The sequence below is a fragment of the Corvus cornix genome, chromosome 2 (assembly GCF_000738735.6).
Source record: "Corvus cornix cornix isolate S_Up_H32 chromosome 2, ASM73873v5, whole genome shotgun sequence".
In the NCBI taxonomy this organism is placed as follows: domain Eukaryota; kingdom Metazoa; phylum Chordata; class Aves; order Passeriformes; family Corvidae; genus Corvus; species Corvus cornix.
Window position 1 is genome coordinate 149,216,587 of NC_046333.1, and position 14,039 is coordinate 149,230,625.

Here is a 14,039-nt window from a genome sequence, read left to right on the forward strand (position 1 = left end):
GTAGTAAGAGCCAAAGCACATCTGCCACCAAGCACATTGGGGTGAGTTTGGGACAGAAAATGACTGTGTCTAATAAATACCCACTGACACATTCTGTAGCAGAGCTCTTGGTGATTTGGGTTTTCCTTCACTGCCCCTGTGCTGCTGCAGTGAGTGAAAGAGAGGAAAGAAACAACCCTGTCACAAAATCACCTGGCTTTTAGCACTGAAGAACTGGAGCAAAGATAGATCCAATACTAAAATTAAATTCTGGAAGAGAGATTCTAGCCTATTTAGAGAACAATATATGTCCTAATGAGCTCAAAAAGGGCAAGACTTCACTTTCATGTCCAATGAGCATTTGTATAAATGTCCATTTGTATAAATGTCAATTTGTACCATTCAGGCAAATGCAGAATAACTGCCTCCAGTGTCAATGTTATTCTGCATTGCTGTGTAATGTGAAAACACTGAAGGATAAAAATTAATCCAGTCCTAAATATGGCAAATGAAGAGTTGAAGTGCCTTTTAAAAACCCCAAACACTAAATAGCTCTTTCAGCATCACAGGACTCTGGCAATTTCAGACTGTTGTACTGACCTTCCAGGAAGTTAAGATCTATTCTAGCAGAAATTAAGATTAATAAAAGAAAACAAAATGAAAGAGAAATTAAAATAATATGGTTTTAATTCATTCCACCCATCAGGTAGAGAGTTATTTCCCATTATAATCACCAAAACCTCCTTGTGTGAATGAGTGGTGCAGAAGAAAGAAATCACTTCCAGAATTTCATTCCAACTAGTCTTTTCCTCTGGCTACCAGTGGTAAGATTCTCTTCCACTTTTCTCACCACTATTCACATAATGCTTTGGCAGCTGGGAAACCACAAATGTTTAGAGGTCCAGAAATGTAAGAGTTGAAATGCATATATAAAAGTGTGACTATCTGTACTTTACAGACAAGCATATATATTGCATTAATCCACTGGTTATTCCCCCAGTGTCTCACAGTGTATCTGGCACCATGTCACCAACACAACAGCTACAGATTCAGAAAAAAAGGTCCTGAGTTAAAATCCCAGATCTTAAGTGAAACTGGAAATTAAAGATTTCCCTGATGTGTCTGTAACACTGTCAAGTCCTCTTTTAATGGTACAGATTGGGAACTAAATGCTTCCTAATGTGCTTTTTCAATGCCTCCTGTGTTCAAGAAGGTGATAGATGGAAGTTGTACATTCACCAAGCTTTTATCTTCAGGACTTTGGCCAGTTGCACTTTACTCAGAGGGTAAATTACTTTGTATTGAACATGTAAAACATTTTGTGACAGTCTAATAAAAAATATGAGAATAAATCTGATTTGTCAGAGGTAGGATGTAGTTCCTAATATTACACTCTAAAATAAAACCCTGAGGATTCAGAGTGAAGGACTTCAGACTTCCACTGGAAGAAGCCACCAACTCTGGATCACTAAATACACAAAAAAGGCTTCAAGGCCCTACAGATTTTTTCTCTCTGTGGACAATACCAGTAATGAGGTATTTCATATCTTCTCTATGATTAATCCTCAGAGTTAATTTAGATACAAGAAACCTGATCTCTCAGCTGTAGCTGCTTCTGCTGCAGCTGAGGATCTTTCATTCTACAGCCTGCCAGTTCAATGTACAGTGTGATGTCCAAGGTGAGTTTGTCACACCCACATCTGCAAAGGGATACCTCCATATGATGTTTTTCCTCCACATTCCACTGCACCTGTACAGATCCCTTGCTCATTCATGAGAGACCTGATCCTACTTCCCAGGTGGTCTCTGATTCTGATCACTAGATTTGGTATTTTTATACAATGGGAGAAAGGGTAGAAACACATCCGGCTCCTCACATGCCCATAAAAAGCTGGAAGAACTCTACAAGTTCCCAGGTCAAGATAATGTGCTCTAAATTAGATGTTGCTCTTCTGATGCAAATTCCTTCTAAAAATTACAATACATTCCTTGTTCTGGAGACATTTCACATGTACAGCAGTGGTTTCTCAAGGTGTCTCAAGCCTCCAGAAAGGCAGTGAATGTGATGGAGACTGGCAGAGTCAGAACACAGGTAAGTTGTGTCAAGTCCTCATGTTTTCAGCACAAGTGTCATCACAACCTTGAAGCTGACAGGTGTCAGATACCTAGATACTCAAGCAAAACTCTATAAAGACTATTTTATGTGCTTTCTAAAGAGGCTAAAGGAGTAAAAATTTCTCCTAAATACTAACCCACACACACACAAAAACGATTTTTATTTCCTTTTGGTGTGAAACAATTTCTTTTAAAAGTAAAGCAAATATCCTTCTGAAGTAGCTTCCAAATAAGTAAACCATGTTGCTAACCTATCGCAGGAACTGTTTCCATAAGCCATAAATTTAATTGAAACCCAGAATGTTCTTCTGTTTGTTTTGTATCCTTAAATATGCCTTTGAGCAGATATTTTAACTTCTTATTCAGCTGAGACATGAAATTGCTCCTTTCCTAGGTCAGCCAACTCTTGCCTGATTAGTGATTTAATTGCTGTCTATACAGCTCAGTACAAAAATACAATAGTTTGGTTTTTTCTTATTTATTTGCTTCTCCATTGTTTCTCCAATTAGATTCCATAAACCTCAGTCACTGCATTGGTAATTTTTTACTTTTAATTTTTTTTTAACTTTTTTTGTTACGTACATTATCTCAGTTGAAATCCTCAATCTTTGTCTGTATCACACAGATATAAATCAGCAAGAGACTGATCCTTCTTTGTCAAAGCATGTCAGGCAAGAGCCATTTGGGTTTCTGTCTAGGTTTTCACTAAACTGCATTACTTTTCTCCTTTCCTGTGATGTGCCAAAAGTATCATTAGCTGTTCTCTTTCTTTGGATTGTTTTCTTGTAAGACCATTCATTGCCTTCAGTCTGAGTTAAGGGTCACTCAGGAAAAGGATCTGTTATTTCTTTCTGAGCAGTCTGGGTTTTATTTGGCATAAACTTTGCATACACATCATAGTTCTGCAGTGAGTTCTTAAATGGAGTAATCACCATAAAATAAAGTGCCTTGAACCTAATCCCACCTGCCTTCCACAAAAAAAAAAAACATCTAAGACTTTGAATTGAAATAATTGAAATGGGCTAAATCCTGTTGATCCAAAATATCTCATATGACTTACCCTGCATTCAAAATTTTAAATGCCTTTACCTCTCCAAGTGAAACAAAGATGTAAAAAAGGCCTTATAGCCACTATAGACAGTAATCTTGCACAAAGTTATGCTCAGCTGCTCAAGTTAATCCTGAAAATCAATGGCAAAGCTGGGAAGGAACTCATAGAATGGTTTGGGTTGGAAGGGATCTCAAAGCACCCAGATCTCCAGAGAGATCTGGATCCCTGTGCTATCCTCTTGAGAGACACGGAACAAATAATGAGGCAGCTCTGTGCCTCAGTTTCCCACCTATTAACTTCTCCTTTGCTTTGTCTCCCATTTAACCAGTTTGCACTTGGAGAGCTGAATGTTACTTCAGTATTTACCACACTGCTTTCAGCTGCTGTATCTACCTTGGCTGAGAAATACTGCTGAGCCTGGAATGCAAGTCCTTTATGGCTCCCACACAGGATAAATTGTGCCAATATTTCCTTAGATATTTTTGCCTAGTGACAATCATACTTTTCTTTGTCTAAATTTATCCATCAACATTCCCAATAATTTTGACAGTGACGATTCCAAGTGCAGCCCAGGGAGACAAGTTTAAGCTGAAAATATTCAGGACATGATTTGCAAGGTTTAAATTGAAGTCCATTTCCTGGAGGCATTATACCTTCTTACAAAGTTTACAGAAGACAACAGGAGAGACTGTGTTGCAGCTGCTTACAGCTAGCTCCCTTCCTAGTTTTTAAACTCTTTCCCAAAGAATGATAGTAGGAATAGTATATATTAAAATGACAACTTTGGGAAAAAATTATCATTTCTGCTGCTGTAGTTAGAGAATTCAATGGTAGGAAGGTCTGAGAGAAGAACAAATACTGGAGATCCTAAGTAGAAAATATTCCCAGAATTGCAGGATCACAGAATTGTTAGGGTTGGAAGGGACCTCTGGAGATCATCTAGTCCACTCCCCCAAGGCAGGGTTACCCGGAGCAGGTTGCACAGGAACTCATCAAGGCGGGTTTTGAATGTCTCCACAGAGACTCCATGACCTTTCTGGGCATCCTGTTCCAGTTCTCTGCCACCCTCAATGTCAAGAAGCTCTTCCTCATGCTGAGGTGGAACTTCCTGTGTTTTAGTTTATGGCCGTTGCTCCTCATCCTGTCACTGGCCACCAAAGAAGAGTGTGGTACCATCCTCCTGGTACCCACCTTGGAGATATTTGATTGTATTGAGTCTCAGTCTTCTCTTCACACTAAAAAAGCCCAGCTCCTGCAGTCTCTCCTCTAAGAAAGAAGCTCCAGACCCCTCATCATCTTTGTGGCCTCCACTGGACCCTCTCCAGCAGCCACTTGTCTTTCTCGTACCTTGGAGACCAGAACTGGACACAATATTCCAGGTGTGGCCTCACCAGGGCTGAGTAGAGAGGCAGGATCAGCTCCCTCGACCTGCTGGCCACACTTTTCCTGATGCACTCCAGGATACCTTTGGCCCTCCTGGATGACAGGACACACTGCCAGCCCAATATTGAACTAATTAGGAAACTACCCATGTAAAGAAGGGTAAGATTCAAATTCAGTAGAAACAATGTCTCTTCTCTTTTCAGTGCTTTTACAAATGCCTTAAGCCAAGATGTTGTTTTCCATTACCCAGGGAATAGTGATTTAGGTTAAGCTTGTTTTACAGATATTAAGATGCAGAAAAATATTACAGTGCACTTTGAGTAAGGCTTTTCCACATGCCAATGTCCATGCAAGGTCAGCTGTCCTTGAAAATGAGAGCTATGGGAAATCATGTAAGAGCTCATGGATATGAATCACGGGGAAGAGACTAAGAGTTAGCTTGTACTTATTCAAAATTAATAAAGGGAATTTAAAGACTTGAGGGGAACATTTCATGCAGAAAAAAAAAAAAAAGACAAACTTTTTGCAGACAGATTTTTCAAGATTTTCCATCCTGTTGACTCTCTACCTATTTGTGAGCCAGCCCTGGTAGCAATGATCAGAGCTGGAAGGTGACAGTGGGAGCTATTGTGAAACCCCTTAACTAAATAAACTTCAAATATGAGACAAGCACAGTCAGATAAGGTGTTTACACCAGTGTTTTGAGAGGATTTTGTGCTCCTCAATGTATTTTAAAAAGTACAGGGTTGAGGACAGCATAAAGCCATGGGCCAAATTCTAACCCTGTTCCAATGACCTCAGCACTAAACTTGAAGGTAGACACCACTATTACAGCTTTATCAGTTACTTGGTCTGGGGTTTTGAGTAAATTACAAGTGACTGGATTAAAATCCTGGCTTCATGTTCCTAAAGCTGGATCATTAATACATACAGAATCACCCAGTACTCCTCTATACCCAAATCTGGGCAAGGTCTCCCAGTTCTCTGAAGCATTATTCAGTCAGCAGACCTTTCTGGAGCAAGAGATGGTTTTCAGAAATTCAGGAGCTTTGGAAAAGTAATCTGTTAAGTAATTGGAAAAAAAAAATAAAAGGCTCATTTTTTCTTTGGAAAAAAAAAACCATTCTTCCTCTGTTTTTTCTTAGTTGCAGCTGAAATTCTACATAGTATAAAGGCAAGGAGGTCTTTTCCAAAATTGAATCCTGCAGAAACTGTGTCTAAATCAGCCAGAATTACAGCTGAACAGCTGACTGAATCTTGATTTCTACAACTGGATGAATAATTTAAAGCACACTAACAGCAACACCTGATAAATGTTTATTTAATCTTGTTGCCATTTTCTTCATTTCTCTGGCTGAAATTACTCAGATTCAACTGGTTTTCTTTCATACTTTTAATATGGACTTTGATGTCTTTTTGAGAAAATGCTCTGTCAGGCAAGAACTGCATGTGCACCAGTTTCAAGATGATTTCGTGTAAAGCTGGGTCAGCACCTCTGAAGAGAGCTTGTGCTGGAATGGCAGCTCTTTCTTCAGTGCAGCTGTGCCTTTCCTGCTTGAGAACGCTCTCGAGTCATTTGCCATTGGGTCACTTCTGGGAACTCTCTCAAAATATACCAAAAAGGGATGGTTTTCCACTCAAGCCTGCAGAGCTGAAAAAACAAAAACTGCCTACTAGAATGATTTTGTTTCTTTCCTGCTACAATTATCTAAGAAGTTTCGTAAGACTGAACCCTTCCTAGCTGAGAATGGCTTTTCCCTTCATGCTGTTCCCTTTCAGCAGCAGTTGTATATTAAGGTCTACCTTGCACTCAGTTTGTCTCAAGGCTTGCAGCAAGGATCTGGTGAAAAAGAAGAGACACTTTGACCAACTCATCCTGTCACAGCTGTTACTTCTCTTTTAGCTTTTCACTTAACTCCACTTCTGACCTTTTAAGTCAAGGACGCTGCTGAGGTCCCCTTGGCCTGTGCTGAGCTACGTTGGCAGAGATGGGAGTGATATCAAAATCAGTGCCTTAAATGTGAGGTTTGGGTCAGCGGAGAATAATCTTTTCAGTGGAGTATAAAGTATGTTATGACTAATTCCCATAGAGATGTTGCTCTTTCTTAAACTTTTTGGTGAAATAGGATTTGAAAATTTCTCATTTGTCCAGAATCACCACCAACATACTATTTTACCCAGTCCTTCATGTTGGAGCAGCCATCTGAATCAAGAAGTGTAAGTGAATGCAATCAAACTTCTGTGCAGGAATAGGTTGGCTGCCTCATGTGTCTGCATTCCCCCTTTTCCCCAGGCTGCTGATGGACTTAAAGCCCTGAAGATCCAGGAGAGGGTTTTATCCTGTTTATCTATGAGTATATTCTACATCACAACTCACACTACAAAGCACTTATTTAAGTGCTATGATGATCACCCTATATGAAAACAAAGTACCTCTTCCTACACTTCCCCAAATGTGTATTCACCATCTTCTTTTGCTGTGCAAGTGATCGGGATTTTGTTTGCAATCACCAGGCAAGTGACATCACAGAAACAGGCAAACCCTCAATTCCATTCAATTCACTGGAGTTTTCATTAACTGGCTGGATAACGGGAATACGTCTCCTCAGATACCCCCACAACCTTCAGCTGAACACTAATGCAAGGAGCCCTCCCTCTCCTAAAGATGCTTGTCACTAATGAGTCTCAGCTACCTTGCATAAGCCAATTTCCCCTTCCACATAGTAATTATGTAAATGAAGGTGAAGTTCCTGATAACTTCTATTGGTTCTATTTGGCTCACAATTAAAAAGAAGAAAAACATTAAAAAACTTTCATTTCAGTCTGGGGAATGAACTGGTTACCTAGACAAAAAAAAAAAAAAAAAAAGAGGAAAATTTTAAATGGGCTTTCCCCTTCATCCCAAAAGGACAACAATAAAAATATGAAATACCACTTCTAGATAATATTCAAAGAGCTTCCTTCATTGTGTGTAGTCATTCAATTTCCTGTTGCAGCTAAGTGCTGCCAAAACCAGGCACCGTCAACATAAACAGTGACCAACATTCTACATTAAATCTCTTTGACATGACATGAAAGCCTCCAAAATTTTTGAATGGCTCGGAGGTAATGCATCACATGAACATTTTTATGGCCTTTACATCTTCACAGTGTGAATTTTCCACCTTTACCCCTCACAGTGCTAATTGCAGGTACTGTTCATGTCTCTTCTAAAGCAGGGAAACTGAGGCAGAGCTTGACTTGGGCCTGTTTCCTCAGGAGTATTCAACTTAAGTCAATGTAAATTAGGCCTTTGAGGGATATTGAAGACCTTCATCTAAGTGCCTAGCATTGGAGAGTGGGAAATAGAAGTCACATTTCACAGTTCAGCAACAGTATGAACTCCCTTTTCCCCTCTTCCTAGTGTTGTAGAAACTTCTATTATTGGAAATCAAAAACCAAAAAGAAGTTTATTTTCAAAAACTGACACTTCAAAGCTGAAGTTTAATTTGGTCTCATTAAAACCTAAAACTCAATTCAATGACAAAAAATAAAAAAAATAGAAAAAACCCACAGTGTTCCAATTATAATCCACAAACAAGAGAAATTAATTATAGAAGTCTATACCTTTGCTTTTGCTTCCAGTGTGTAACACTAGTACAGAACCACACAGTCTTTCCTTGGATCCTGTCAGAAATCCTTTGTAGTCTCTTCCAATCTAAGCTTTGAGCCTCTTAACTCTGGTGAGTGTATTTTCAATCACATATTATTATGTCTAGTAACACAGAAATCCTTATTCTGTTGTATGTAGCAGAGATTTTTCATCTCCCACAAATATAATACTACTTTATTAGTGTTTGAATGGAGTTATTACACTACTTTCTACTACCTAAGACAGAGGCAACTAACCCTTGATATTTTTGAAAATGTCACATGGGGAAAACTCAAATCCTGACTTCCACATACTTCTGAGAGACTATTGATGAGATTCTCCAGATCCACCTCATATCGGCACTGCCCCTCAGTTGCACCCACTAGCCTTCAACAAAATCTTTAGGGTGGGATCTGTCTCATTTTGGTCACAGGCAAGGCAAGCAACTAATTTCAGTCGATTTTTGTTTTAATATCAGAGGCAAGAAATCAAGACCTAATAGCAGGAATCACTGTAACCTAAACCTGATCCTTCAGAAATGGGGAAGGAAGGCCTTCCAGTGTTACTTATGAGGGAAAGTTGCACTACAACATTAGGCTCCTCAATCTGACTCCAAGACTACCCAAGTCTGTAATTATTGCTAAGTTTATGTGAGAAGCTCTCATTCCTCCTCCTGAGATTGGGAATCCAATGCCAAGACCAGCAGACAGAGATGCAAGAGATGATTCATACCTATCAGGGGTATGGTAGAAAACGTCCCCACATATGCAAAACTCAAACCTAAAGAGCTAAGTGATATTCACCTTCGTAAATGGCTTCTAGGTGAAGTGTGAGATGAGCGATAACAGATGGGCTGACATAAATAGACAAATCCAGGAAATCAGGAGATGATATTAGTCTCCATGACTGGAAGTACTCTCAGCACAACTTGGCTGAACTTGCTGAGACCTTCCCCTTCACCAAAGCACCAATACTGTTGGAAAACCTTATACTATTCAGGGGAAGAGAGGAGTTTCAGAGAGACCTCACTCTGTAGTTTCCATTATTCCCCTGGATAAAACTTGACCTCTGGTTATACCATCTGGTATTCCATCTCCTGAGAAGGCTTGCAGGCAAAACGATATCATCATTGGCCAACATCTGTGCAGGACTTTGTGTGGGTATTTTTGGGGTGAAAATTATGGGAAATATATTTGGCATTATACCAATAATTGCACAAGAGAGAATGGTACCAATCCTCCTTAAGGTAAGAGCCAGCAAACTTCTCTCAGAGCAAGAGGCAGGATGAGTAATGTGAAATGTGTAGACAAAGAGACATTTAGCACAAGTGCAGGCTCTCAGGAGGCAAGTTAGCTCAGGGAAGGTGTTTATTAGGTCACAGAATGCACCAGGACAGAGCCAGGCTAAAGATCTTCAATATATTTTTGTGCTTGGCAGTACAGACATAAGCTCCTGTTTACCTCACAAAAGCTTGGCCGCAAAGCTGAGTTAACTCACAGTAACAAGACATGCTGAGATGTGCAGATGGCAAGTGTTACGCAGAAGTGGCAAGACCTAGTAGCTGTTAATGAGAAAATACCAAATATCATTAATCAATGTATCTCAGGTGTTTAAAATTAAAAGTTTCACCCCCGCATTTTAATTGGTTTGCCCTGATGCTTCTGAAGACATAAATATGCATCTTCCTCTATACACAACAGGCATTAAAGTCAAGTTTCCCAGAAAATTGAAGAGCATTGCCCAGTAAACAGGAAGGTGTCATCTGACTAAGAGCAGACCTAAGGTAGAAAAGGTATTAAAAAGAAAAATTTCCACTGAAGTAGTATCCGGCTGCATATATTGTGCTACTCATGTACTATGCAGAAGGGATGCAACTAAGCTGGTAGGGGAAGTGATTTTTGGTGTTGGAGTTTTAAAACTCCTTTCCTCTTAACAGCCCTTAACTGCACACTCATCTCAGCTGGTGTCTGTTTCATATCCACAAGCTGTGCACCCAAGCTTTGATGGACATAGAGGGTCTTGGAGCAAGTGAGGCAGTGCAGCCTCCTCCCATGGGGTGTCAGCCTGAGCTCCAAGGCAGCTCTGCATTCATCTGTGCTCAGCATGGGACTCATCTTCTGGACCTGGATCCAGAGGTGTCCATCACACACCAGACTCTCTCAGAGGAGTCCCCCATGTTGGAGTGTAGGTGAATGACAGTAGTTTTAGTGAGCAAGTAAAAGAAGTAGTTTTATATTTTGCTTTACACATAATAAGAGAACAAGTCCTAGAGCCTCCCTCCACTCCCTTCCTGTGTCATCCACACTGGAGTGCTGAGGGCCTACACCTTCTGCCATGCTGTCCCTTATTTCTTGCCGTGAAGGACCGTAGAACTGATGAAACTCCAGAGCCGCTGGCTGTCAAAAGCAGAAGTTCGTTCACTGCTGAAGATTTTCCAGAAGCATACTAGTAAATTCTGACATGTTAATGTGTAAAGGTTCAAGGAAAAATATGTTCACCATCAGAATTATTTTCCTAATTTTGGATGTGGTACAGCAGCTATGATTGATGCCTTTTCTTGGTCTTAAAATCAAGAGGCATACACGGTCAGAAGGGGAAAAGGGATTTTACCTTGGTATTTATTCTTAAGGATCCTTAGGTGTACACGTCCAGGTCATATGCATCGAGATGTACCCCACTGAGTCTTTCCCTGTGTCTCTGTGTCTCTCTTCTTCCCGTGTCTCCTAATCCCCCCCAACATTGGGTATAACATTATAGGCTTTACTAATTAGCATATCTATCAAAGATTCCCCAATGAGAGGTTCAAGTGAGCCCTCCCTCCCCAAGGAACCTTCCCCTGGATGGTTCTATCTTGGTTTACAGAATATTTTCTGGAGAGGACCTTGGGGTCTGGGGCACACTGATCCCTAGCTACGAAGCTTCTAAAACGTTTAGTCTCCTAGCTGAACAAACAAGTCCAAGAATGTAGGCAAAAAGCACTAGGAATACAGAAGTTGTAAAAGGTATAACAGGGGTATAACAGGGGTATAAAAGAAAAGGCAAAAATCTTCATGGCATCATGATGAAGTTGCAGCATACTTCCATTTAGGACGTCAGACACATTTAAAAACCTCCCACCTAGAAGAAAAGTCAGTGGTTTTAATTACATTAACAGACTCCCAGATTACTGTTATCACTGCGACTCATTACACAGTGTGTAGTAGAAATAGTAGGTCAAACATTTCCGTCTTTAGATCCACTGCTTTACTCCCTAAAATGTGAACTAACCATTAAATGTTTCAAAACCGTAGATAATTATCTACTCTCCTGCACTGTCACATATCCCCAAAAAAATCAAAGCTGTTTGTATTAAGTAATTAATTTGCACAATACCCGTATGATACAGCTACAATTAACCCCATTGCACATATGGGGATCAGAGCTGGGGAAAAGAGCCCAGCAATCATAGGAATTAAGGACTGGTAAATCCTCATGGGTCCTCAATTCCTCCAGCTGTCACACACCACTCAGACATAGGTCAGTGCTACAAAGACTTAGAGTTTTTTGTTTCTGGTAAGTTCTTTCCTGGCATTCTGCTTCTGATATTCACTGGCTTGAGTGAGGGGATTGGATGTGGACTGTTGGGCATATACATATGTTTCCATTTTTTGTGTGTTCTTTAACCAAACAAAATGTCAGTAACACAGGAATCTTCTCTACACTATGCTTACAGTTGAGATTCTTTTGTAACAGCAACAAATCCTGAAATAATTTTCGGGGACTTAAATATGAGTAACAATTTCATAACTGTTTCTTCTAACATAATGAGAAAGATTTATTCTTGTTCTTAAGGGATAATGTTTTTATATCCAGTATGATTTTTCTAATTAACTTTGTTTTTTGTTTGAGTATTAGCTTTTAATACTAAAAGCTGATGCCTGTTAGGTAATGTGCGATATCATTCCTTTAAGATGAAAAACCAGAAGATAGAGTACCATCCCTCAGTTACACACTTTTCTTGTCATGCTACACTTTCTACATTATCTACAGCATTATAAAATACTCTTGTGAAACAGATCTCTCGAAGTTATAGCCTACAATAGTAGAGTAAAAAAATTATGGCCCAGAGTTGCTGGAGACTGATTTTATCACTTTCTACTCTGACACAGAAAGATGTAGTGAGTCAGCTACTCCAATGGACTCCCACTTTACATGCAGCCCTCGGAGGAACATTTAAATGGGCACTGTGTAATTTCAGGGAGTTTTATAATCTTACCAGTGGAGGGGGTTGTGGTAGCAAATTTTACTACTCATTATGACTTCCCACACAGATATGCAAGGGGAAGAGTAAGTTGCACATCATCTGCAGTAGAATGTGAGCTTTTACCACCTGTTTGTAAAAGCCAAGTATGTAATTTTGAACTTCCTTAGTTCCTGTTTCCTATTACATCATTTTTATCCTACCAGCTACATAATTTAAAATCAAGGTGAAACCATGAGTTTTCCTAACATTCTTCCCCAATCTATCAAACAAGATAAGCTATTTAAGCAGCAGCTTATCTAATAAATAAGCAGGATCTATTTAAGATAACAGGATTGATTGTAAGTTTTAAGTTATAAATCAGCATTTTATACACAGGATTTTACATCAGTTACCGCAAACAGTGTCTCCTTCTGACAGATTAGGTTGTATTCACAAATATTAGGTTACTTATGGGGTGGAGAAAGTTTTTTGTTCATGGCACAAGAAAGCAGACCCAAATTTACATGACCCTAGATATAGAAAGGAAGAAATCAAAAAACAAAATGTGGTTTGGTTTGCCCAAACCTTGCACCTGTTTGAGGCATTTGGCTTGTTATCGTGCTTCAAGTACATCCCATCATTTCTGCAAGTGCAAAGACAATGGAAATTGTAAATACCTGCTCAGGCTTTTAATTCATGAAAGGGGTGAAAACTTTGTATGAAACCCAAGGCAAAAAGGGTACTTAAGAAAATATATAAACATACAGGTATTACTGCTGCACGTGAAATCTGTAGGAAAGGAAGTGCTGAGTTTCAGCTTTGGCCGCAGGCTCTGTGGTGTCACACCAACAGGGAATGCAAGTCTAAAGAGGATGAAGAGAGTCTGAATCATTCTCCTATTCTTCAATATGTTGCACAAGTACCTGATGTGTCACTCACCTCGGGCCTCTGCCTCTTGCCCAGTTTGTTGAAGTTCCATTGACTTCCCAAACATTCCCTCAATCTTCTTGTTAGAGAGGGAGCAAGATCAGGTCTTGTAGGCAGCAAGTGGCTCAAGGCTGTCATTCCAACCAGATTCACTTTCTGTGAAAATGGATACCAGGCAACAAAGACTAAAGCAAAACTGGGGTTTTCCCCCTGGGACAAATGGTCCAGTGCCAGGGCTGACCAGTGCATCTAGGCACAGTCCTGTACCATCACACCCCCCTGTATGTTCAATTTAAACATCAGATTTAAATGTAAGCACTTGAAGGACAATCTGATTCCAGAAAAAGTTCTTATGCCTAAATGTTTGTTACAGTGCAGATAACTGTAACACGCGTCTCAAACAACGAGGCCCATGGAAAAGAAATATATATGGACTGATTCTTGATAGATGTTTCAGAGAGATGTTTATTTCTCCAGCTGCGTGGCCGGAGGTCTGCCAAGGAACTGAGACAATCACAGGACCCGAGGGTCCTTGCCCGCACAGGGGAACACAACCAATGGGGAACGAGGCTGACCAGGGGCGAGGGAAACCCCGTGTCTCTCCCCAAGGGCCCCTCTCCCAGGACCACATGGCAGAGGGAGGGACCCCGACATTTCACCTGTTTATTTTTAACAAAAGAGATTTAAAACTTAACATTGAAAACAACAAGGACAGTTTCAAAACATAACAA

General features: G+C 40.0%; 1 protein-coding gene across 7 annotated transcripts in view; it reads right to left on the bottom strand.

Moving 5' to 3' along the window:
- FAM135B (family with sequence similarity 135 member B) overlaps positions 1-14,039 on the bottom strand; it is a 271,095-nt gene that overhangs the window by 82,733 nt on the left and 174,323 nt on the right. Inside the window, exon 2 of one of the 7 annotated variants that reach the window (XM_039549457.1) lies at positions 13,321-13,464. The exons of the other annotated variants lie outside the window; for them this stretch is intronic. Within the exon in view, the coding sequence (XP_039405391.1) occupies positions 13,321-13,375 (55 nt within the window). The 5' untranslated portion in view covers positions 13,376-13,464. The remainder of the gene's footprint in view (positions 1-13,320; positions 13,465-14,039) is intronic. 7 annotated transcript variants of the gene reach the window in all.